Genomic DNA, 26,884 nt, shown 5'->3' with positions numbered 1-26,884 from the left:
CCGTTAGAGACTGTGTCCGACTTGATTCAATGAGCCATCTAAAATTCAGACAATGAAGAATAGAAAAAAGCAAAATCATCCTCACTGATAACTGATTCAACCATCAGACACAAAAGCCAGTAACAAGTGCTAACCACTCAACATCATATACACACTGATTTTCCTTACAGCAGACATTATGTTTAAAATCACTGCAGGTCTATGGAGATCAAGGCAAATCTCTGGCAGACAATTGAAATCAAAGAAATATTAGGCTCAGTGAAGCTAAATTAGCCACAGATTGTGTCTAGATCCCCTTGATATGAACTGAAACTGATGCAAAACAAATACAGCCTTTTCATATATATTTAAAACTGTACACATCATTATTGCTGTTGCATCTTTTTTTCAAACATAAGTAAGGGTGATTTAACCCCTTAAGGACCGGGCTCATTTTTCGTTTTCTACCCTGTGGGACCGAGGCTGTTTTGACACTTTTGTGGTGCTTGTGTTCAGGTGTAATTTTCTCCTCACCCATTTAGTGTACCCACATAAGTTATATATTGTTTTTTTCAGGACAAGATGGGCTTTCTTCAGATACCATTATTTTGATCGTATCATCTTATTTACTATAAAAAAAATAAAAAAAACATGGTGAAAAATTGAAAAAAAAGACATTTTATGACTTTTATTTGAAAAATCTTTTACTCACCTAAAAAAGCAAGTAAAAAAACTAGCTAAATAGATTCTACTACTTGTCCTGAGTTTAGAGATACCCAATGTTTTTATGTTTTTTTGCTGTTTTTTGTACGTTATAGGGCAATAAGTACAAGCAGCGTTTTATGATTTCCAAATCTTTTTTAACAAATCTGGTCAGTCTGCCTCCATCTCCTCTTTGGAACATCTTTGAAGCCGGTTAACTCAATTTAACCCCCTCAAACCATATATTTTTGAAAACTAGACACCCCAGGGTATTCCAAATGCTGTTATTTTAACCCTTTCCATGCACCAATTATACAACTACACTTTGTCAAACTTTGTAATAGTAATTTTTTTTATTTTTTTTTCCACACAAATTGTACTTTAGTTATAGATATACAGGTTCTGGTATATGTCACTATCAAACAACACCCCAATATGTGTTCAGCAACATCTCCTGAGTACAGTGATACCCCACATGCATGGGTTTGTCAGATTGTTTGGCTGGTAAAAGGCTACTTTTGGGGCATGCGTAATCCAGGTGGTCATTTGGTCATTCTGCCTCCATCTCCTCTTTGGAATATCTTTGAAGCCGGTTAACTCAATTTAACCCATTCAAACCATATATTTTGGAAAACTAGACACCCCAGGGTATTCCGAATGCTGTTATTTTAACCCTTTCCATGCACCAATTATAGAACTACACTTTGTCAAACTTTGTAATAGTAATTTTTTTTCACACAAATTGTACTTTAGTTATAGATATACAGGTTCTGGTATATGTCACTGTCAAACAACCCCCCAATATGTGTTCAGGAACATCTCCTGAGTGCAGTGATACCCGACATGCATGGGTTTGTCGGGTTGTTTCAGATTTAAAATGCCACATTTGGGAAGTGCGCTTTTTTTCTCCATTTTGGTCAGTCTGTACCTATGCCCTATCTGTGAGCTAGGCCACTCCAATTTACCCCATCAGCCATTTTTTTTATATATTAGACACCCCTTGGGTATTTGAAGTGCTTTTATTTTAACTCTGAGATTTTTGAGAAATTTTAGCACTTGCTCAAAATAATAAACTTTATTTTTTTATTTTTTTTATTTTTTTTAATACTTTTTTTATATTTTTTTTTACACATTGTGCTGGTACTGGATGGTTCATCTAGTGACATCACTGCATAATTATTTTTAAATGTTAGCACATTTTTTTTTTTCCATTTTTTTTATTTTTTATTTTTTTTTGAATATTTTACTAATCACATAGTGATTAGAAAGCTGGGCTCCATTGACTTGCATGGTTGAATGCAGTACCTGTATTCAACCAGCAAGTGGAGCCAGTTCTCTAGAGGGTCTGGAGACCCTCTAGCGAACTTTTTCGTCTTTATTGTTGTAGTTCCCGGGCCGCCGCCATCTTACTTGATGGCGAAGATCACCGGCAGCTGCGGCTGTGACCGCTCTCCGGAGCGGTCACAGCCCACCTAAAGGTAAGTGTTTGGTGTCGCTGGATGCCTCCTGATCGAGGCATTCCAGCGACACCATTTAAGTTTAGGAGGCGATCGTTGATCGCCTCCTAAACGCTTTTAAAACGGGCGTCCGCCGCCATACAATGTATGGCGGCTGTTGACGCCCCGGGGAGGGGCCAGACATGGCCCCCGATGCCGATCTCGGCCTTGCTGGATGCCTCGACATCGAGGCATTGCAGCAAGGCCGCTTAAGCGAAGAAAGTGATCCTTGATCACTTTCTAAGCTTATTTAACTTTTTGACGGTTCAGGACCGTCAAAGGTCATTTAGTGACCTTCTTGTCATGACGGTCCTGAACCGGCAAAGGTCGCGAAGGGGTTAAATATATGCATGTATAACTTAATGTAATAATGGAGAAATATTAATGATAAATCAATTAATAACTGCAAAAAAAGGACCTCTGAATAAGTAAACAAGGAAATGTTTAAGAAAAAAAATTAAATAGTTGCAAGAACTTGTGATTTGAGGTTACATTTGAGTCTTTCGGGGAAGTTGATGAGAAAAATTTCAACTGAAGACGAGACCTCGTGGTCCCAAAAACTTACATAACGCTAACTCTCTTGACATGTTTTTCCATTAAGAGATATCAACTTCAACTAACAATGCCGTTTTCTCTTAGGCTAATATGGTTATTTACAATTCCCTTATCAAGGTTGTGTAAGGGGGAGATGCAAATCCATGATTACTCTAGAGAGTCAATGTGACATGAAATAGTTTTGTCCTATTCATGCTAGTTTGGTTTTTATGTTATGTATCACACACAGACAATGTCACTATGCACTGGTAAGTAAAGTATGTTAAATATGGTTCCTTTTTACATATCACATATAAAAATATAACCTTTTAGTGTCCTTCAAATCCTCATTTTTTTTTGTAACTAAAGTTATATGGGAATTATTTTGTGAAACTTTGTACCTCGTATACGCAACTCTCTGTAATGCAAGCCCTTCATAACTCTTATGTGATTCATTAGGCAGGCTCACACAGAAGGGATATAACCCACATCCCTCTGTCAGGCATAATTCATCTTGTTGTGGATTTTTTTCATTGGCTTTGAGTACTTATCTATTGTGTTGGGAAGTTTCTTCAAGGGCACAGTGAGATTATTTTTATCTGCATCTTTCAAGCTTTCTCAGTACACAAGAGATTATGGCACTTGGATTTTCAGATAAAAATGGGAGATCTAGTTGCTTTTGAACTTGACGTAGATGGACAGGCTTAGGTCATATTAACATATTCAAAGAACTCCTAAAAGGCTCTTTAGTAGAGTCATTAAAAAATTCAAAGTACTAATTTTTAGCGACTCTTCTCATTCAACGATTCTTGTCTGGGGAATCCTGATTACAGTTAGAAATAAATTAAACTTCAAACTAAAAAATATGTTAGGAGTCAATGTGAACTTTTTAACCACAATAATATGTAAGAAGCTTGTTTGGGCCTACGTATGATCATGTAGACCCACCAAGATGGGCAACTCCTGGACTGATAATATATATAAAAAAATATTATATATGATATGAAAAGCCAGATTTGTTACTGGGTGAGATCGAGCCAGAATAGTTTTTTTGTCGGTATTCTAAAATCTATTCTGTCCAATTTTTTATTTTTTTTTATTGTTATTTAGGAATTTATACTCATGTTTACATTTATACACCTTGTATACCGGTCTTGATTGGATTCTGATAAAAGTAAAGCCGAATCTCTGAATATGTTCCAAAATGACTTTGGTGTTAATGGCCATTGTGAAACACAAGATATAGCAATGTGCTTTCATGTGCACCCAGAAAGCTAGGTCTCGTCACACATGTTAAATTACATTAAGGTATTTAAAAAAGCACATCTCTGCTGCACATCACAAGGCTTTTGTACGAGATCACTTTATATGTATCTGTTGTCTTAATGCAGATGTATTGAATTTCCACTATTACAGACTTAAAGTACTGTATAGAAACTCTCTTGAGAAAAGCAAGGGTTCTTTCCTGTAATCAGAGGAATATGTATATATTTCCATGCTGTTTAATCCTGTATTAGTGCCTCATTTCCATGATTTTGTAAATCAGGCGGTGCATAGCAGACTCCTCGTCAGGTATCTTACTGTTACACTTCCTTATTAATGCTGAACGTGAACACAGACTGAATAATTCATAATTGCGAGTTGCACAAATATCTTTCAAATGTGATTTTTTTTAGTTACTTAAAATGTTAGTTACTTAAAGTTTGATGTGGCTGTATAAATGATACCAACGTTAGTTTCAATGAGGGTTAATTGCATTGTGATGGTACCAGACTACAATGTTTCTTGCAGGGTAGCATTGCTTGCTACATGAGTGTGTAATGTACAATTTCCATATATATACCTCAATAAAGGGAGAATTTGACTGCCCTGTGTCTGGTACAGGTTGTAGCATTAACAATCCATACTAATCACAGTGGTTAGCGATTGTGTTGTGGATTTGAGCCTTGGGAGTTGAGGAGCTTACAAGCAAGTAATGATGCACATTTTTTTGAACTCTTCATCATAACATGGTGATGGTTTGAATAAGCCCCAGGCTGGCAATCTGGCACATTCGGCAAATGCTTGGTGGGCCACTGGCCGACAGCGCCAAACACTTACCAGATCTGCTGCTCCAGCATGGCCGCACGCTACATGAGCATAAAAACATACCTTGCAGCTGCCCATATCCAGCTACTCGCCGCTCTTATGTCATCAGGCAGCGGCTGGCCTTAAAGGGCCAGGGCTGCCTTGTCATCAACTTGTCTGGCCCTGGTTTCAATAAAACAGTGGGCCATGGTCCTACTAAGGGACTTTTCAAATCAAAAGATGGTGAGGCAATTAGATATTATAAACCAATTATCCCTGTATAATGGTTAGTTTTAGTTGTGGTAAATTGTGTTGTGAAGCTTGTAAAACAGGGAACTAACCCAATCTAATGTTCCAAGTATCGTTGGGTAACCAGCGGTGAAATACTCCTGCCTGTTGCTCTACTTTTACAAAATTGCACCAGTATACCTATTGAGGAAACACTTTATCAAAAGTGATTCCAATGCACAGGTTGAAGATTTGGCAACTGATGGTAGGGTCCATCTTCTTACAATGGTATTACCAATCATCAGTCGGAACCTGTCAGGGTTCTCATCCTTCCTCCGCTCCTACTTGCTTTCTCCTTAGTAAACAGGTACACACTTCTGCCAGCCCCTTGTTAATTAGCCAGTCCCTTTTTGCTGTATTCTGGCTATTTAAGCTGCTAAATTCAGTACCTCACTGCCCTTGCGTGGTTTCAGACCTTCTTGTGCATTCCTGCTGTTGGTGCTTTTGATTCTGTTGATACCTGTGTATGACTCTGGACTGGCTTACTGATTCTCCTGGTTCCTGATCCTGGCTTCAGTTCCTGACTCTGCTGCCTTCTGTGGTCCTGACCTGGCTCGTCTGACTACCTCTTTTCGCTTTGACCCCTGGCTTGTATTTTTGACTACGATTTCGTATTGTGCTTACCCTTATTTTTGCTATTTTTTCTGCCTGGTTTTCTTGGTTTCCTGACAGAACCCAAAGTAACCATAAAACAAGTGAAATGGTGTACTGACCCACATCCAACACACTATTACCTCAAAATAGAGAATACAAGTCCTCTTGTATAAAATCCAATAGTTATGACATGAAAAATAGAAAGGAAAAAAAAAGAGAAAAAATAATTGTGTACACTATGTGTCTAATACATCTCCAAAAACTGTATATATGATGCACTCACATTTATATGAGCAATTAATGATCAAGTATTCAGCTCAAAGAGAGACCAAATGGATCAATATGCATTCCAAAGATGTCCCCATCCGGCAGAAGAATCCAAAAGGTGTGTTAATACTGTTAATAAGTGTTAATAGTGTTGATAGTGTAATAAGATATATTTATTCAAAATAAAAAAAAAAAACATATAGAATATCTTACATTAAAATCCGCAAAATATGCATACAAACCCAAAGTAAGTTATTTACAATTTTCAATTAGAATTGTTTCGGTTATTCTGGAAAGCTACAGCGCAGATTGTGTCATTTCCAAACATTGTCAGAATCCTCTCTTTGATCAGCTTAAATGATATGGTTTCCCAGAAAAAAAATGTTTTTGTATATATAACAAGGAACTCAAACATTCACTCTAGACAAAATTATGCTAGAATAAGACTTTGTGTTAAAATAGTACAAGGGACTTTTTCCCCTCCATTGCATTCTTTTTATTGTTAATGGCAGCTGTGAGTGCAGATCTGCAAGCGCCAATAATGGTTCCTATTATTAGTCATTCTTTAAGTAATCAGTTCACATTTATACCTAATATGCTTATAAAGGCTGTGGTAATGGTGATGCTAAATGTACAATTAAGTGTTGACATATTTGTGTCAGCAAAAAATATGCTTCTAGAGAAACCAGAAAAGAAATGTATTTATTTTAATGAGGGGGGTTCCAAAGAGGAGGCTGCAATTTGCACCATTGATATCATTTTTTTTGCTTACATTAAAGATATAATCTGTTCAAGTTACTTATGTCAAGAGGAGAAGAACTGGTGAAGTCGTGTGAGCTGTGACTAATCTCTGTCTACATGACCTAATGCTACTGTATGGTTAACGGTACTGTGGCTTATCCAGATCAGTGCTGCACTGGTCCCTGTCCACTTCAATTCCCACAAGGACAAGTCTTTTCTTTTGCCCTCCCTGTCTTATGCAACCTTTCCTTAATCTCTTCAGCTCCTTCCTTAATCCTTCCAGCCCCTTCCTGACCACTCTGCTCTTACCTCTGCTGTGGTCCTGAGCTGTCAGTAGAAATGTAAAAAACCTCTAACAGTACTGGAGATGCCACTAGTGACATTACATAGGTTCCCTTGTGCTAATGGTGACCCCTGGGGTCATAAAAGACCCCAAAGGAGATCCCTAGAGATTTTCTGATAGAAAGCAGTCTAAAAAAAAACCTAAATAAGAAAGGAGTTATGACAGATTCAAGAAAACAGAGTTGTGGGAATGAAAAAGGGGGAGGAAAATGAAATAGAACAAAGTGAAGGAGAGAGAGTAATGGAAAAAGGAAAGAAGAAAGAGTGATAGAGGGGAAAGAGGGTGTCAAAGAAAGAAGGTGGAAAAGGGGAGAAAAAGAAGCAAGAGTGACTGAAAAAGAAAGGGAGATGCAAGAAAGAAGAATGGAGAGAGGAGAGAGACGAGAAAAAAGGAAAAATACGAAAGAGAAGGGGAAAAGAAAGTGCCCCAACCTTCACCACTAAGTTACCAGGGTAGGATAAGGTCCATCCTTGAAAATCATTGTCTACAAAATGGGAACTCAATGGGTGCAACCTGTAAAGAAAAGAATCAAAATACCACTTAATGACACCCAGCATCTTCAGTCAAGTATCATTAATAAATGTCCCTTAAATGGTAATCATACAGCCCCTGAAATGGGGCTATCCAAAAATATAAAGAAAACAACAATTTTCCCAATGCCAAAAGAATACTCAAAGGCAATAGGTTAGAAGCAGGATATCATTAAAAGAACACATATTCATCTATTTGTGCAAAGGGGGTAACATTGTATTTCATCTTGTCTCCTCTTCAGGATGCAAGGGGAAATGTATTAGTCACCTGCATTGACAACTTACAAGTAACTCCAGGTAAATAAATCATTGTTATACTGAATTGTCCAACTCACATGGACTCAGTTAAGTCGATGCAAGGCAAGTTGAGTTGGCAGCAAGTAAATATACAAGTTGGATTTTATACCAGTTTGCTACTGCAAACTTGACTGTGGCTATATTTTGGGAATACAGCAGTTTGTTCAGCACCAATGAATATATATTATCTTTATGTAACATCATTAAAGCTAAGAGATCAGAGTCCTTTCTATTGATATTATTACACTGCAACTTGAGTGCCATCTTGTATTTAAAGTGGACCTTTCAAATGAAAGATCCACTTTAAGTTAAATATTACGGAGTGGATCCTATTAAGAGTTGTTTCTTTGGTTTTAAATTTAGATTCATCAATGGATGAGAAATGTTCAGATTAAAATATATACTCTTATATCACCATTAATAGAAAATGTCCCTATATTTTAGGTCATGTTTGTTTTGTAGAATTAACATTTTCACAAGAGATGCACTTTGGGCTCCCCCTAGTGTCTATTATAATAATCCACAGTAAAGAGCAGAGGTGAGGTCAGGTTGACACATATCCGAAAGGTAAAGGTATTCCAATAATCATATCAAGGTCAGGATGACAGGCAAAACACCCCAGTGATGTCATAATTAGATGTGAGGACAAGCATCATTGGTGGTAAACCTGCGCAAGAACAACTGCAGGGGTTTCTGGTTTTCTGGCTACTGCACACTGCATCACCAAGGATTGTGTATTCTATTAGATATGAAAAGGATACAGGACCCATAAAAATATAATTGCATTAGTTCTGCCTTTGCCAGAATTGGTAAAAACCCTATCGGGAACATATGCTAATTTAATTTGTAGTGTTAAGTCACTGTTACCATCAGTGTACAGCAGTAGAGTAGATATAAAAAAATATATAATTATTGTTGTCATGTTCCCCTTTGTGACTGTTATCAGAACAGATTATTAATGTGCCATAAGAGAAAGAACACAGTTCAGAAAAAGATAAGTGTTAGTTTGATCAGACAGTACCGTACGTTTTTGTATTGTTCTCATTCTGTTTGCTGTTGACTTCATCTCGGTTTCCTTTCTGTTTATAACGATGTCGGGGGACGTTTAGTAAAGGTACTAGAATAAAAGGCAGATGAGAAAAAAAAGAAAACAGCAGCAACAAACCCAAAGGTTCAATTATTACATCTGCTGACAGTAGATGCCTGACAGTAATTCAAATCCGGGCACGCACATTATTGAGAAAATAGTGTCAATTCTCCACAAGCTTATTGGATTTGAATTATTGCTTAATGTGTTTTACTACTGACTGAATTATGTGAAAAACGGGATGACAACAAGACAACAAGACCAGCCAGACATTTTAGTTTGGGCTCTGTTTGGGCTTTGTTTCATACACTAAAGGACATATTTTAATATTTATTTATTTTGTGAATTATGTTCCACAAACGTGCATTAGCAACTACGAATCATATAGTTGTTTAATTGTCCAGCCCTGAATAGATTTGTCCGTAAAGTTAAAATATCTCATAATGCCTGCTTAGAACACAACACAGTTTATTTTTTATGTTTATTAATTAAATGAAGAGTTTCCAGGAGTTTTGTGGTTTTAGCTCTTACTGTTCATTATTAATTATAAAGTACCAAAAGTGGCAAGTTTCTTCAACAAGCAAGGCTAAACTTGGCTTACATTAAATAAAGTTCATTGGATAGGGAGACTTTTTAAAAAATCTCACTGATTTAACTATACATTATACATTATGCCCATTCATAATGTACATTGAAGTCACAATGCTCCTGCAAACTTTCATCCTTATTAGGTTCCTTTCGATAAAATTATTGGCACGTGGAAATAAAGTTGAGGTTCTAAGTCTGTAGAACAGCACATCTCTATGTTGTAGATGATTTGTTTCAAATTGGAAACTAGCAAGAACATTATCAGTTCTTATGAGCATAACCTCTTCATTTTACATTTCTATTGTGTTTTTTTGGAGATTCCATTTAGGATTCTTTTTGCTAGAAACATATTGGCATTGGCCATGTTCTGTCTTTTCCTAATGAATCACTATTGTTGAATTTGGGAGTGGTAGGGGTCTTATAGCAACATTTTAGTAACCTCTTGATGAGCCTTAGTTGGTGCTAGTCCATAAATATTTTAACCTCCACCCATTAGCCATAGACTAGAGTATCAAGGATCAAAAGGTGATGGTTGGTGTTCTTACCAACCCAGATACTGAGTGTGAATTTTTGCACCCCCACAAAATGCACACTCCTGTGTCAAATGCCCGGTGTACCTAACCAGGGGCTCCAAGCATAACCTCTCCGGCCATAAGGTTAAGGGACCAAATGTTTCCCTCTCTCACAGGTACTACACTGTATATTAGCCAAGAGCCAGAGACGATCACAGATGCAGAGATACCCTGTGCAGGTAGGTGCTTGGATCCACATTTCAGTATATATGCATGTGTGTGTTTATGCGGGGATGTATGTACTTGTCTCTTAAGTGGCTGCAAATGTGTGTCTGTGTGTCTATGCATCCATGTATAGGCATAAACATGTATGGGGGTTTTATAAAATTCCCTTCAATGATTAGCTATGCATTATGCAAGACTCATACATCTCGTACAAACTTTCTCTTTGAATAACCCTCTGTGTGTGTATGTACTATAAATCAGCCTATCAGCACAAGAAAAGAAATAGTACCTCTGCTGCAATGACCATGTATATAAAGATTTGTTTGGATATTCAGTTAGCTGTTCTAACTTTAATGCAGCTTTACGAGAACCAAAACAACATATATATATATATATATTGCCGATGCAGTATAACTACTCTTGTTGCTGGGTGCCTGTCTTGTGTGTTGACTTGTCTTGTGTATGAAAACCTACTTATTAAATTGATGATCATTAATAACTTTTGGTATAATTGTTTAATCACATACACCTAACTATATCCCTATAAAATCCCTGACCTTGTGTAAGTCTATTTTTGTAAGCATTCTTGCTTTATAGCATTTTTACACCTGCCTAAAACCTTTGCGCAGTTCAACTTTTTGAACACAAGTAGTCAGGGGAGGGCTGGCAGCCTAAGGCCTGGGGGGCAAGTCTAGTCAACTGGCCCATTGCACCATCAAAGCGGCTGCGAGCGACATTGAAAGCGGCCGTCGTGCGGCAGTCACTCCACCAGCGCCTTTAGCCAGACACTGACAACCCCTATCACTATATACTAAGCCAAACATTGATGTGGTGTAGGCCTACCACTTTAGTGACTGGCATAGTATATAGTAGGGATGCACCGAAATGAAAATTCTGGACTGAAACTAAAAATTCCGCATTCACTTGGCCAAAACAGAAAAAAAAAAAAAAAACCTTTAAAATACTTTATTAAAAGTAACACCAAAATTAGACAAAAAAATCAACAATAATATTAACACACACACACACATATATATATATATATATATATATATATATATATATATATATATATATATATATATATATATATATATATATATAACAACAATCACAATCCTATCATGTCCAGGTTCTAGCATGTGCTGGCTGACTTAGCATGATAGGAGTGTGATTGCTGTTTGCAATTATATATATATATATATATATATATATATATATATATATATATATATATATATATATATATATATATATATATATATATATATATATTAATACTGTCATTGAATTATTCTGTCCAATAAAAGTGTTAACACACCGAAGTTGGACCAAAAAATAATTTATAACAGCAGTCACACTCCTATCATGCCTAGGCAGCCACTACATGCTGGAATCTGGGCATGAAAGGAATGTGATTACGGACTCCCTATGCCAAGCCATCCCCCAACACTTACACATCCATGCTATCTGAAACCCTCATTCACAAACATTCAGCATAACACCCATCACTCTCACACACTTACTAATCCACTCTCTCCTACCTTTTCTTCTTTCACTCTCACTTTTCCTCTTCCTCCTCTTCTTCTTCTACTTCTACTTCTTCTTCTTCCTGTCCTGTGCACTGAGCGCGGAAGACGGTGGGCGTGGCTTCAGTGTTGTGCACCAGGATTTGACATCAAGTTCCGGCGCACAGCCACAGTTGCCGCGCGCACCGTTTCTGCAGGCGTGCCGGCATGGTGGCAGCCCTCAGATGAGCGGCAGCCGGGGCGGACTGCCCCCCCCCGCCAGGTACGCATGACGGCCGCATTCAATCCTGCTCGCGGCCGCTTAGTTTTTAACATTGCGGCCGCAGCCGCATTGAATGCCTGTCTGCCGGTCGTCCGTCCGGCCCAGCAGCCCGGATTTAGGGCGGCCTGGGGGCAATTGCCCCCCGGCCCAGCCCGCCCCTGCAAGTAGTCCCTATTTTTCTGGCGACGGAAAAGTGCTTTCAGCAGCCTCAACAGCTATTGGTTGGGGGACAGCAAAAGCCACGCTACAGCCTATAATAAAAAGACTTGGCCTACAAGAGGCTTCTCCTCTCTGGTTAGCACCAATTTTGTGTAATGTGATATCGCATAATCACATCGTACGCTGCCAGGCATCCATTAGCATATTGTTTTTTAAATTATGACACGTTGTTTTGTGGTTACATAAGAAGGAATCTGCAGGTAACCATGAACAGGAAGTTCAAAGTCACAGACTAATCTCAAAAAAACCCGAAGCTCTGCATGTAGTGCTCCCTTTCTCGGTAAGGAAGCAGAAGTGGGATGTCTGCATGTTGGGATGATGTCAAATACATATCACAGCTAACAAATGGAGATCTATCATGGACTCTCTCCCTGTAAAGACGTTACATGTGGCCACAGGACATCGGATATACCTCATTGCAGGTAATGGACCGATGTATATTGTTCAGATGCAACCAATATGTAATCACAATGCACATTCACTTTAAATGTCCATCCCTGAAGAAAACAAAAATATGTAAGCATAACCAGGTTACTGCTACCAATAGATTATGAAGTCAACGAAGTGGAAATAGTATGTTCTTTTATCAGCATAAGCACAATCACTTACCAGCACCTTTAACGCAGTACATACTACAAACCAACATAATCATTTTGCAAAGTTACCTCACAAAAATGCACATGCATATAAAAGGTTCTCCTTTCTTTTCTCCAGTGATAAGCAAATTGATGTAATTATCCTCCAGACAATGAAGACATATGAAGGGAACGTATGCTTTTTCTTTCTGATTAATTATTATTAACCTAGTTCGGTAGCGTTGATTAACGGCTTAAGGCATCATATCAGAGGGAGCCTGGCTGCTGTGAGATCGCTATGCTGCTTCCAGAGCTTTGGAAATAGGTCATGGACACCTTAAAGTCTGAAAAATCAGATACATCCATGGAACCAATAATTAAATATGATTTACTAATCTATTAAATGGACATTCTAGTCTTACAAAAAAAACCAATGCATGTTAAGGTTCGTATTCCATAGACTCTGATGCATACTGTGATTGCCAATTAATATATTTTAAGTCTTAATAATTTTATTAAACTATAACTGTCACATTTTGCCCCACCATCACATTCAAATCTCTGTAGCGTGAAAGATGAACATGTATACTGTATAGATGTAAGTGTTGGGCACACCTCTTAATTCTTAAATGCAGGTGTTTCAATCATACCCATTCTCACAGTGTATAAAATCATGACCTAGCCGTGGAGTCTGTATTTACAAACATTTGTGAAAAAACTGGGTCATTCTGAAGAGCTCAGTGAATTAATGTGTGGTACTGTGAGAGGATGCCAGCTTTGCAATAAGTCTGTTCGTGAAATGTCATCGCTGCTAGATACAGTCAATTGTAAGCAGTACTAGTGGAAAGAGGAAGCGTTTAGGAAGAGCAGCAACTCGGCCACAAAGCAGAAGGCCATGTAAAGTCACAGAGCAGGTCACCGAGTGCTGAAGCGTATGGTGCGTAAAAGTCACTTCTCTGTTTGGCAGTCTGATGGGCGAGTCTGGGTTTTGCGTATGCCAGGAGGACATTACCTGCCTGACTGTATTGTGCCAACTGTAAAGTTTGGTGGAAGAGGGATAATGGTATGGGGCCCCTTTCTTCCAGTGAATGGAGAGCTTAATGCTTTAGCATACCAAGACATCTTGGACAATGCTATGCTTCCAACTTTGTGCGAACAGTTCGGGGAAGGCTTTTTCTATTCCAGCATGACTGTCCCCAGTGCACAAAGCAAGGTCCATAAAGACATGGGTTAGATGAGGTTGGTGTGGAAGAACTTGACCTTCCCGCACAGAGCCCTGACCTCAACCCTCAACTGAAATGGGGATTACGAGCCAGGCCTTCTCGTCCAGCATCAGATCTGCCCTCACAAATGCGCTACTGGATGAATACATCAAAAATTTCCACAGAAACACTCCAAAATCTTGTGGAAAGCCTTCCAGGAAGAGTGGAAGCTGTTATAGCTCCAAAGGAGAGACCAACTACATATTAATGTCTATGTATTTGGAATGCAATGGCATAAAAGTCAAAATTCAAGAGAGCTCAACTCATTGACAGGGCAAGTGACTCCATGGAAAGCTATCATTAAAATCAACATGAACTCAGCTGCAAGATAAATCCTCATTACATTCTGAAGAAACTCCTAAGGCAAATGGCTCTGTTTCTTATCTCAGGCCCCTGAACCAGGGGCATATTTACAATGATGCAAAGTGTCCCATTTAGCACTTTTGTGCTCCTGTGTCTTTTGTATAGATTTGCACAGCAGGAGCACAGTGCTTGTGGTGCTCAGTCATATGGGGGCCCAAATTGTTCTTTCTTTTGGTATATGTGATCCCTCTCCTACAGCAAAGGTATTTGCAGAGACACAAAATAACTACATTTCTATAGCATTATCAGTGAAGGCAGCTGGACCAGTCAGTAAAAGGCTCCTTTTGTAGAAACATGTTTCCATCAGTAAGAGTGAAACCTGAATTTTTAGAGTTACTGTGTCAGGATCATCAACCAGCAGTCACAGTAGCAGGGATCAGTGTGTATGGAAGTCAGTGTTAATGGATGTGTGTATGTATAAATGTGTGTGTAGATGCACGTGCAGAGTGAGTAAACAGAAGAAAATTTCAAGTTTGATAGGGGTTTCACGATGTTCTGTCCTAGCTCTTATGAAGTATCACAAATAAACGGGCAATGTTGAGGACTGTAGAAGTGGTCGGCCAAGGAAACTTCGTGCAGCAGATGAAAGACACATCATGCTTAATTACCTTTGCAATCAAAAGATGCCCAGCAGAGTCATCAGCTCACCATTCAAAAAACAATGGGACACCCACCTACTGTACAGGGAAGTCTGGTCAGAAGTGGTCTTCCTGGAAGACTTGCAGCCAAAAAGACATAACTTAGATGTGGAAACAAGCAACTCAATTATTCATGAAAACACAGGAATTGAGGTGCAGAAAAATGGTAGCAGTTGCCCTGGACTGATGAGTCCAAATTTGGTTGTAGCGAAAGGCTGAACAGCTGGAGAGAGGTACAAGAATGAGTGTTTGCAGACAACAGTGAAGAATGGTGGAGGTTCCTTTGCAACTTTGGGGCTGCTTTTCTACAAATAGAGTTGGGTGATTTGGTCAGAATAATGGTTTCCTCAATGCTGTTATGGGCAAGTATGAAAAAATGCTGTAAAGTAAGAATGCCTATAAATCCTTATAAGTACATCAGTTGAAATGGCCTAAAGCACCGTAAATGAACAACGAACAAGAATTTTATGGCTAACAGTAACATTGTGATCTTAACTAATTAAATTTACAGTTTATACATTAATTCAATTAATTGGTTATGCTGGTAGGGAGAGAAAGTAAATTGGAATAATCATTTTAATTAGCTAAAGAGAATCAGATTATTTTAGCGCATTCTAAGGGACTAATAGCTGTCGCTAATTAATGTAAACCAGTTATTGAATATAGCATAATTAGATGTATTGGACATGTCTTTAAAGTGTCCCCTTCTCCTTATTTAATTGGATAAACAATTGTCTTTTCAGCTGGGTTTAAGTAAAATGCTGGTTTTGTTACATTTTTTGTGGATACCATGCAGTGAATGGTCAAATGTTTATATGTTAGCATCATGTGAGACCGGTTTAAATGGAGTACGGCTACATCTGATCAATTTGATGCCGCTTACATCATTTAGCAAACTAAAGCTCATCTTCCATAATAACTTGACCTTGGGGCAACTCACCCAAATATGGAGAAATGAGCTCTTGTTGGTCCAACATCTCCAACAGGTAGTCCAACAAGCCGGGTCAGCAACGGAGCGGGTAGTCCAACAAGCCGGGTCAGCAACGGAGCGGGTAGTCCAACAAGCCGGGTAAGGTACAAAATCGGCAGGCAAAGGATAGTCAGGCGAGCAAAAGGTCAAAAGTCCAGAGATATCAAGAAGTACAAACGTAAGGGATCAAAACTGCAACAAGGACCACAACAGGGTACCAGACAAAGCATATCCGGGGTATTTAAAACCGGCGCCAAAATTACAAGCTCCGCCTCCCAGCCCGTGACACAATAGCCCTGGAGGATCTCCCAGAACCCCGCCTTTGAGGCAGACTGGCCATTCCCCCTACAGGACAAGCAGGAGGAATGGCTGAAGAGCGAGCTCGGGTAAGTGCCCGGCAGAAGCACGACTCCCAGCTCCGGACCTCCGTCCCTGATGCCGGTGGTCGGACATTCGACCACCCGCATCGGAGGGGTTAATGGGATCCCTGGAAGACCACCACGCGCGAGCAGTTTTCTCGCGTGCGTGCGTGCGTGCGTGCGTGCGTGCGTGCGGCAACGAAGAGGTGAGTGTGACACAAAGAGTCTCTAGTCCTTCCTGTCTTTTCAGAGAGAGATTCGTACAAATTGCAAAAGTATGCCATCTTCTCCAACTGGAGAGGCAGACAAAGAAAGAAGAGTAAGGATTGAAGATAGAATAGAGAAGAGAAGGGAGAATTTGAAGAACAAGATGTAGAAGGAGATGCGGAAGCTGAAGTGGTTGGCAGAAGCGGAAGTTGTTGGCAGAGAAAAATTTAGAGAGCGTGAGAGTGAACAAGAATGAGAGAGAGTGAATGAGTGTGCGAGAGTGAATGAGAGTGATTGTTGGCACTGGGCAACCAATTTTGTTCACAAGTTAAAAATGTCCCCAAATTTTCAGCTGCACCGAATGGCCAGGGAACGAAAATCGTTGCCTAAAAACGAATGGGCCAAAAATTTACGAAAAATGATTTGTACATCTTCCTTATTTTCTTAATTTTATCCCATGCTTGAATGGTTTGGTCAAGGATCAGAATATAGTTCTTTATTGCATCACTTTTTGGGGTCTACTCTTTAACCAGAAAAGTCTAGCTACAGTGCTAGAGGATAGCCTAATCATCTTTGCTTGACTCGTTTTGCCAACACCTGAGAACTACTTGACAACCGTGCCTTGTGGATTTGCAACAGTATGATTCAGAAAAAGTAGGTACAATATTTATGCTTCCCCCCATTACATTTCTGTATGTTTCTATTCTTTCAAAAGCTTATTGGTTTGTCTCAATAGTTTTAGAATGTTAACTTCCACAAGATTGTTTGTGTGTCCAGATATTCCTAGGTAATTGAAGTCTTCCTTTGTTTTCTTTAATATGGTGCTGTAATTATCACTTTCTCTTATAAGGTAGCTTAAAGATGTCATATGGTCAGTGTCTGAGATCAAAATATCCTTTGCTCATAAGCACCTCTTTTGTTCATGTCTCCTTAGTGGGAAACCCTTAATGTAGATGTTTTCTTTTAGCAGCAACGGCTCTACAGATATCATATATAGAAGGTGGAAAGGGGGCATCCTTGACTGGTGCCGTTGGTTAAAGTAAAACAATTTCAATATATACCGTATTGGCTCGAATATAGGCCGCACTTTTTTCCCCCACTTTAAGTCTTTAAGGTGGGGGTGCGGCCTATATTCGGGGTCTAGCGCCCGACGCCTGGGACATGCAGTCCCGGGCGCTGGGCAGGCAGCGGGGTTAGGATACAAATCCCCCGCAGTGGTGCAGGGGACCTGCATCCTACTCCCCGATAGGCTCAGACAGCCTCCCCTGCCAGCACTTCCCACGGGGGGGGGTGCCGGCACGGGAGGTTGTCTAAGTGCATCGTGCGGACCGTCCGCACGATGCGTTTTAGCACTGCCCCCGTCCCCCGACTTACCGGAGCAGACTCCCGGGTGCCGGCACCGGAAGTTGTATACGCGTATTGCGTAGATGTCCCCCGCCGGCCCCGCAAGACACCCGGGAGTCTGCTCCGGTAAGTCGGGGGGGGCAGAGGAGGACAGTGGCAGAATATCTCGGGGGGGAGGAGGAGGACAGTGGTAGCATATCTCGGGAAGGGAGGACAGTGGCAGCATATCTCGGGGGGGGAGACAGAGTGGCAGCATGTTTTTTTGGTGCTTTTTTAAAGAAAAAACTTTTTCTTTAAAAAAGCACCAAACTTTTAGGGTGCGGCCTATATACAGGGGCGGCCTATATCCGAGCCAATACGGTATTTTCCTTAACTCTTCTTGCAGGGGGATTAAAGACCCATTATTGCTTGGCATATCCAACCCTCAAAAGCTAAAAGTACTTTATTTAAGTATCCGCAACTGATCCTGTCAAAATCTTTCTTGACGTCTAATGACAGGGTCAGCAGGAATATACCAAACGCATCAAGAATATCAATCATTCTTCTTGTGTTATTTCATGAAGATCTTCCTTGGACAAAGCCATTTTCAAGCATGGATTATGGAGTGCAAAACCCTCTTTATATCCCCATCAATGAAATTGGGCAGTAATTAGTTAAGTCAGTAGAATTCTTATGTTGTTTTAAGATTGGTAGTATAGTTACCCTTAGTAATTTTGCTGGACTAGTTTGTTGTAAATTAAGGATAAGTGAGAAACAAGGTTAGTCCTAAATGTTTTATAGACCAAGTGTCTGAAGACATCTGGGCCCGGTGTTTTAAAATTTACCATCTTATTAATAATAATTTCTATTTCTTCTCTGGATATAAAATAAACATTGAAATGTGTCCCCTTTAAAACATAACTTTTAAGTGTAATTATATATATATATATATATATATATATATATATATATATATATAAGGCTATACGCCTGTTAGCAGTCCTCTTTGTCACACACTCTATTTTCCAACGGAATGATCTTTCTCTCTAATCCTGTGTTTGTATCCTTTTAGAGTTTTAGTTGAAGTTCTAAATCAGTGTTCTTGTCCTTTATTTGTACCTGTTTGATAATAAACATATTTCTTTCTTTATATCCAATATGTTATTTGTAGTTTATTTTTTTATTTCATCTAAAACATCTTCTAGGCTTATTTTCGAAAGCTCCGGAGGAACAGTGTCTCTCTGTGTGCTTCTTGAATCGTCTGGAGAGGTATATACTGAGATTGCAAAAGATTTATTGTATGTTTATCTTCTTGATTTCTGTCCATTTGTGGTGAAAAAAAAGTTTCAAAGTCTTTTTTTGATTGTTTCTGTTGTTTCTTGTCTCTTTTAGTAGTAATTTTACGTTCTTGAGACTATTTTGATGCCATTTCATGTACACACGCTTTTCATCTTAGATGCTTCGTGTTATTGTTTTTTTTTTTGCTTTCTGCTGATAAATGGTCGGAGGGTTAAAGGGAAAGCACTTTCATTTTTCAGTTTCAGCAATAATAGATCTAATAGCGTTTATCTAGTAGGTTTTCAATGGTACATGCATTGGTTTCAACAATCCAATTCACTTTATAGCCAACCAAAGGAAATAACTATGATTTTAGATTCCACATGTTATGTTATATATGTTGAGGATTTTTTGTTATTCTCTTTCTCTTAGTTTTCCCATTGTTCATCAACATCACATTAAGGTATGTATATCAGATTTTTTGAGATTTCACCTTGCCAGGCACCATAATAGAGACTCAATCTCAAGTCTCAGACAACAGTCAAATTAAGTCTACAAGTCTTTACAAGCCGTTACCTCGTCACATCAAACAGTCAATATATTTCCTTGCTTACACAAGCCGGCGATGAGGTAATAGCGACTTTTTAAGCATTTTAGGTAATGTAATACAAAAAGTCTACATTGTAGACTTCTTCTCCTTTCTCATAAATAGGGAAATGGGCCAGTGTTCACAACATATTAATGGTCAAAGCCAAATGCAGTATTAAAAATGCCAATAACAGCGCAAATGATAAGGTCATAATAATGATAAGGTCAAGTGGCCTTCTTATAAATGGCTATTTAAGAGTTACACTGGACTATCCAGACATCCATCCCTGGTCTTCATGCTTTCATCCATGCTCTGGCAATCACTAATGTCCACCATATTTCATTTGAACCCCTCATCTCCTGCTGTTACCCCTGTTTTTCACCTGGTATGAATATCCCATATTTCATATGAACCCTTCATCTCCTGCTGTTACCCCTGTTTTTCACCTGGTATGAATATCCCATATTTCATATGAACTCCTCATCTCCTGCTGTTACCCCTGTTTTTCACCTGGTATGAATATCCCATATTTCAGTTGAACCCCTCATCTCCTGCTGTTACCCCTGCCTGGTATGTCTGTATCCTGCCTGTCTCCGTACCCTGCTGCTATCAAAGGGTTCATTTTGGTGCCCTCTACTCTAGCTTAATTGCATGTGTAAGCCAAGGTGTGAAACATCTGCCTCCTGTATGCAATTACCTTATCTGACCACTTGTGAGGCAGTCCTATAAATCTCGAGGCCTCACTTGGAAACAAGCTTGGAAATGTAGCTGCTGTGGCCTCTCCCCAGTGGTCTCCTTATAAGTGGCTATTTAAGCGTTATACTGGAGTTAAACGGGAGGGAAACGACATACCAGGTACCAAAGCAGAAAGCGGCTACGACATAATCGCAACCAGATCAACTCATCCCCATCCAAGCAGTCCTCTCCTATTGTCTCACTTCCCACTCAACCACGACTAGATTGTAAGCTCGCAAGAGCAGGGCCCTCTTCTCCTTTTGTACCAGTTTGTTACTGCATGTGTTTTTGAATGTGAAATTTTGTTCTACTGATTGTAACAGGACTGCGGAATCTGCCAGCGCTTTATAAATAAATGTAATGTAAGGTCTTTAAGAAATGAAAATAATAGCGGCTATTACTGAGCAAGCAACTTAGTTTATTTGATTTTATTTTGTTTGAAGTGTTTACAGAAACAAAGTTGAAAGAGTGTAAGAAGATGCTATGTGTGCAATATAAATATACCTAATACACTACCTAAAAGGTTAAAAGAACTGTGGAGTCACAAAAATGGCAAAACTTCAATATATCTGCCTGAGTGACACAATCTTCGTTTGCCTTCTTACCTTGTATAACTCTAAGTTTGTATGTCACACATCATGTTACGGGATACTTGATATTTGTTTATTGATATTGATAATTTATGTACAGAGCACTGTAAAATGAAATGAAATTAAAAGGACCTCTGTAGAATATAAGTATGTATCCCTGTTTCTCTCTCGCCTCACAAAACAACTGCGAGTAAGAGAAGGGCAGAGCTAACATTATAACCATTCTTTCTGTGATGCAAGCCCTGTCACAAATCACACGACCACAAGTGCACAGATTGGCTATTGCTGGGACTGCCTTGGCATCAAGGAACCCGGCAACAGCAAGATTGGTGTTCAGCCAATAAATGGAGTCGTGGTTTGTGATACAAATATACAAATTCCATAAGGTTTAGCCAGCAATACGTCTGCTGAATATTATTGTAGATGCAGTCAACAAAAGTTAGTGTTTGCACTGTAGATTTAGTGTAGACCCTTCCCCGCCCAATGTACAAGAAAAGTGTAGTGTAGGATTCTGAGGTATTACAAAAAAGATGGTAGTTTGAAGGGGGTAAAAAAGGGACATAATGGCTTAGAAACAAAATAGGGCACTTGGTAGTTTTCCAGCAATTGTGTCACTGAAAGTGCTGTTATTACATTTGTAATGATGTACGTACTCTAAACAGCCTACAATGTCTCCCTCCCCTGCATCCCTTATGAATTTCCAGGGAGAGCAAGTGCCCCCCTCTTACCCCCCCTCCAGACGCCATGTTCAAGGACGGTACTTCTTTGAACGCTAGCCAGAGCCCACAAAACTCACCCTCCGCCTCTCAGAGTCTGTGGCTCCACCCATCTCCCGATTAACATGCAGTTTCTAAACAATGAATCAACTAAATGTAATTCAAAAGTGGGTCCAATTTCACTAAACACCCCAGGAATGATTACTGCTAGTCCTGTTGAATCTAAACATCAATTACACACAGTGGCGACTCTAGAAACAATATATAGGGGGGGCACACAAGATACCACAGTCAAACTGGGGGGGCATTAATAATTTCCACCATTAAATCATACCACTGAAAAAACACACACACACATATCTATATATATATATATATATATATATATATATATATATATATATATATATATTTATATTGCCAAAAGTAATGTGCTATGGAATGATACTTTTGTTATTGGACAATACAATACTTGATCATTCAACATGGGAAGCCTGAAGCCACAATTTAGTGCGACTAATCCTTGAAATCCTTTAAACAACACAATACCTTAACTTTTGCACTAAATGATTTCAGGGCCTAATATTAGATCCTGCTGCTGATATATATATATATTAGCCCCTGCTGCCCATATATATTAATATTAGCCCCAGTTGCCGATATATATTAATATTAGTCCCTGCTGCCGATATATATATATAAATATATATATAAATATTAGACCCTGCTGCCGATAGCAGGTATAGATCAACACATTAACACACAAACCCAGCTTTGCATGTATAGATCAATTGAAATTCACTTGTGATCTCAGCACTGAAGGTATATATCAAATAAACAGAATCAGACATACAAATCCTGTATTTTCAGGTATACAATAATAGTATATGAAACGTAGCATCGCAGGTATAGATCAAATAAATACATGGAAACAGCATTGCAGGTATTAATCAACTGAACAAGACATACAAACCCTGTATTTGCAGGTACACATAAATCATGTATGGAAACATAGCATAGCAGATATGGATCTACAGAATAACACAGAAACCCAGCTTTGCAGGTACAGATCAATTGGAATTCACATAAAAACACAGCATTAAAGGTATATTTAAAACCCCCTAAATTACAGGCATAGATCACAGGTTGCACACCCCAAAGCAAGCCCTGGCGTCCACACTGTCCACATAGAACCTGACCAGCACCCAGATAACACACATAAGATTTGCCATCTTTGTCCCATATACACCCTGCCTGTGCCATCTTGTTCCCCAAGGCTCAAACATCCTGCTAGTGCCATCTTTGCCCTTCCACAATTATACATCTATGATACACACAAACACATTAACTCATGCTCTCCCTCATTCAGACAATTCATCCATTTTAAGAAACTACACCCCTTGGAGCTTCAAATGAGGGGCTACATGTATTTCTAGGACAAAAGTTGAGTGCACAAATAATGATGGAATATGTCGCTTTGGCTAGAAAATATGTTTTTTCTATCCATAGCGACACGTTCATTTGTGTCTAGCGCACTCCAGGTTTGTACTAGAAACACATGCAGCCCCTCATTTGATGCGCCAAGGGGTGTAGTTCTTGCAAATGTGTACTTTTTGTGCCATAATTTAACTTCCTACATGAGCAGTAATGCCACGTCAAGGCTTCAACCCTAATTACTGATCATTCACACGCCTTTGATATCTCCATTCACTCGCAGAAGCACACACCATACTTTCCATACATTCACTCACAGAAGCACACACACCATTCTTTCCCCTTACAATCCCAAAGAAATGATTGTAAAGGGAGAAAAAAAAAAATCACTTTTACAGCAAAAATAAGTTTTGCTGTAAAAATGCAAGGCACTCCAGGGATGAGATGGTTACTCACGTACCGCACAGGCTAAATGGATGATTTTAATAATATTTGCAGTTCATCAGGATTTCAAAAATTGCCTCCCTCTACCGTTGGCTAAATTTAACCCCATGATCAAAGGGATCATGGGATTAAAAATTAGTATCGGCCATTTTTAAAAAGGGAATGTGACTTTTTATAGCTATATGATCGCTGTGGTAACATTGGCTATCACAGTGATCATTTAGCTAGAATACTTAAACTTTGTTTTTTTTTAAAGTTTAACTACTTTATGTTTAAATCATTTTTTTTACATTTTTATTTTCTTAACTTAATATTTTTTATTATTTTTTTACAATCTATATACCATTGGAAAGGTGAGGCGATTACCTTTCCAACGGTATATGTTGGAGGTCTGTAGCTGCTTAGATGCCTGAGATATAGGCATCTAAGCAGCATGCCCCCATACCGCTTTAACTGACAATTGTCGGTTATTAATAAAGTTGCGCGGTGACGTCATTGCGCGTGCCGTCACCGGCCGGATCGGGTGGGCCCGGTGATGCCCTTCGGGGTAGGTGGTGATGGAGGTCCACAGACCTCCATCAAGGTAAGACGGTGCTAGTGACGGCATGGTGCCGTCGTTAGCACCTGACTGGGACTGCTAGCGACGGCACCATGCCGTCGTTAGCAGTCAAGGGGACTGTCCTGGGTGGCTTCAAATTCAGCGGGGGGGCATTAGGGGGGGCAAGGAATATCCTAGGGGGGGCAATTGCCCCCCCTTGCCCCCCTGTAGCGACGCCACTGATTACACAGAACCTGTCTTGCAAAGTGAAGGAGCATAAAATGTCTCAAAAAGCATCTCTTGATGTCGTGATCTAAAAAAATTCAAGAGCAGATGAGACACATTGATTGACATATACGGAAAGGTCTGGAAGGGTTACAAATCAATTTTTCACTGTTCCACAGCACTGTATTTGAAGTAGAAACAGATTCTATTGGTTTCTTTTAATTGTTATTGTTCATTTTACCTAAAAGCATTTTTTGCTTTTATGCTGTTTTTAAGGTATTATTTAGTGATTTCATAATCATGTTAATTACTGAAACAATGTTTTTATTCAACAAGATTTAAAATAACAAGCTTTACATATTACAGTTACACATACTAATGATGGTTATAATAAGTGATCATTAGTAAATAAAATATGATAGGCACAGAATAATAACACACAACAGAATACAGTATAGATTTATGATTTGTAATTCACATTTGGTTGGGATATATGGTATTGTATTTGTTTAGTGATAATAAACGTCATATAGCTGAATTCTCTTACAACCGGAGGCTTCTGTCTTTTCCTTGGATAAACATCCTTAAAGGGGTTTTAATTGCATATTTTGTCTTAGTTTTTATGAAACAAATAAAAAATAATAATTAATGTAATTAACACCAAACAATACTTTTGTTGACACCATTTTTACTATTTCAGTATTGATCTGAAACAATGGTTGCCATTTTCACAGTAGGTTAATATCGTATGAGTTATTCCTCAAACAAAAATAAGCATTGTCGCCAGGAGGTTAGAACTAAACAAGAACGCTTCGTGCCAATTATAGACGGTAAAATAAAACATTAAAATAAAAGGTATGGAGCTGTGTCACTGTTGTAACAATATCTAGCCTCAGAATGTAACGTCCAAGAACGCCGTAATCAGGCCTTATCTGTTTTTGAACATACAGCTTGCAGCTCTTCCTCTAAATAAAGGATTTGGTCCACTATAAAGCACTCGCTTGACCTGGAAACTAATGTCTCTAGGTACTGCTTCACTTCTTCTTCACTTCTGTTAGTTTGTCTTGCACTTCTGAGGAAATTATACACTTTGTTATATGTTTTCTTTCCCATAGATTGCACAGCCGACCTAGAAAATTGAGAGAACGGTAAATAAGGGGATGCATTATGATTTACTAAAACAGTATGTGTGTGTATGTTTGTATTTGTGCGTGTACTCGTTTTTAAGGCATATCATATTGCATAAACGATCCTGCTATAAATGCAAAACGTGTATAACCATACATACAGGTATAGGGAGCGTAAAGACATCTCTGGATGGCTGTTTCAATTAAAAATCTCTACTCATCTAAGCAGAACAAGGTAAAACTCTGAGCAAGACGACATTCATTAAATATTTAACTAAAGTAAACTAGCTGTAACATTGTGTCTAGATCCCCTTGATACAAACTGAAATTGATACAAGTCAAAATACATTTACTAAAATCCTAAATGTTACATGGGTGTGTACTTGTGTGTGTGAGCATGCATGTGCACTTGTGTGTGAACAGGGATGTGTAAGTGGGGTGAGATGAAGTATGTGTGTTAGTATGAGTGTGTTTACATATGTTGTATTTAGCAAAGGGGAGCAACGGTCAAAGAAGGCACAGACAAGTTGTTTGGGGGCAATGATGGCACAGACTAGCTGTTGAAGTTGGGGGGCTCCGGGGAAATTTTTCCTCCAAGGCCCCGTGGTTTCTAGTTACACCCCTGGTTGTCTCAGAAAACTATGTAGACACTCTGAACTAACAGTATAAAGGAAGAAAGTTTATAAAACCAACAGTAATAATAGGGTTTAAAATTCAACCATTGCAATGTAGGGATCTTTTTAATTTTTAAAGTAAATTAAATCCAAGCTGCAATTTTTGGGTATTCCAGTTGCAGCACAGGCATCTCAAGTGTTTGTGGTCCTCAGCCCTGCACTACACTAAGCTATATTGCAATGCTGACACATACATCATTTTATCTTGCTACTAAAGGGTTAATGTGTCTGTGTTAAAGCGTCTTTTGACTCAACTGTGTGCTATGTGTTAGTTTTATCTTTTTCCATTGGTAAAATTAGTATTCAGATTTCTACATCTCATTTTTCTATGCAGAAATTGTGACTAAAGTACTCATTAAGAATTTGTGACATTTTGCACACCCAAACAAACTGCCTAGGGGAGGTTGTTTCATAGTAATGTCGGTGTGGCCTTTATTTGTTAATAATATAACATTTGGATTTAGATAAGGATTACTTCCACATTGGCACATGGGTATGTTTTGACTGATGTACACAGTAAATGTAATTGTTTATTGAACATATGTTTGGATACAGATACTATCTTCCCTTATTAATA

At 38.9% G+C, this 26,884-nt stretch overlaps 1 protein-coding gene across 1 annotated transcript in view; it reads right to left on the bottom strand.

The window, feature by feature from the left end:
* Positions 1–24,809: 24,809 nt before the first annotated feature.
* Positions 24,810–26,884, bottom strand: part of NEK11 (NIMA related kinase 11) — a 91,806-nt gene continuing 89,731 nt past the window's right edge. The window contains exon 16 of the mRNA XM_053466332.1: positions 24,810–25,635. Within this exon, the coding sequence (XP_053322307.1) occupies positions 25,428–25,635 (208 nt within the window). The 3' untranslated portion in view covers positions 24,810–25,427. The remainder of the gene's footprint in view (positions 25,636–26,884) is intronic.

The sequence above is a fragment of the Spea bombifrons genome, chromosome 5 (genome assembly GCF_027358695.1).
Source record: "Spea bombifrons isolate aSpeBom1 chromosome 5, aSpeBom1.2.pri, whole genome shotgun sequence".
Lineage (NCBI taxonomy): Eukaryota > Metazoa > Chordata > Amphibia > Anura > Pelobatidae > Spea > Spea bombifrons.
The sequence above is the reverse complement of the archived record's forward strand: the minus strand, read 5'-3'. Positions and strand labels throughout refer to the sequence as shown.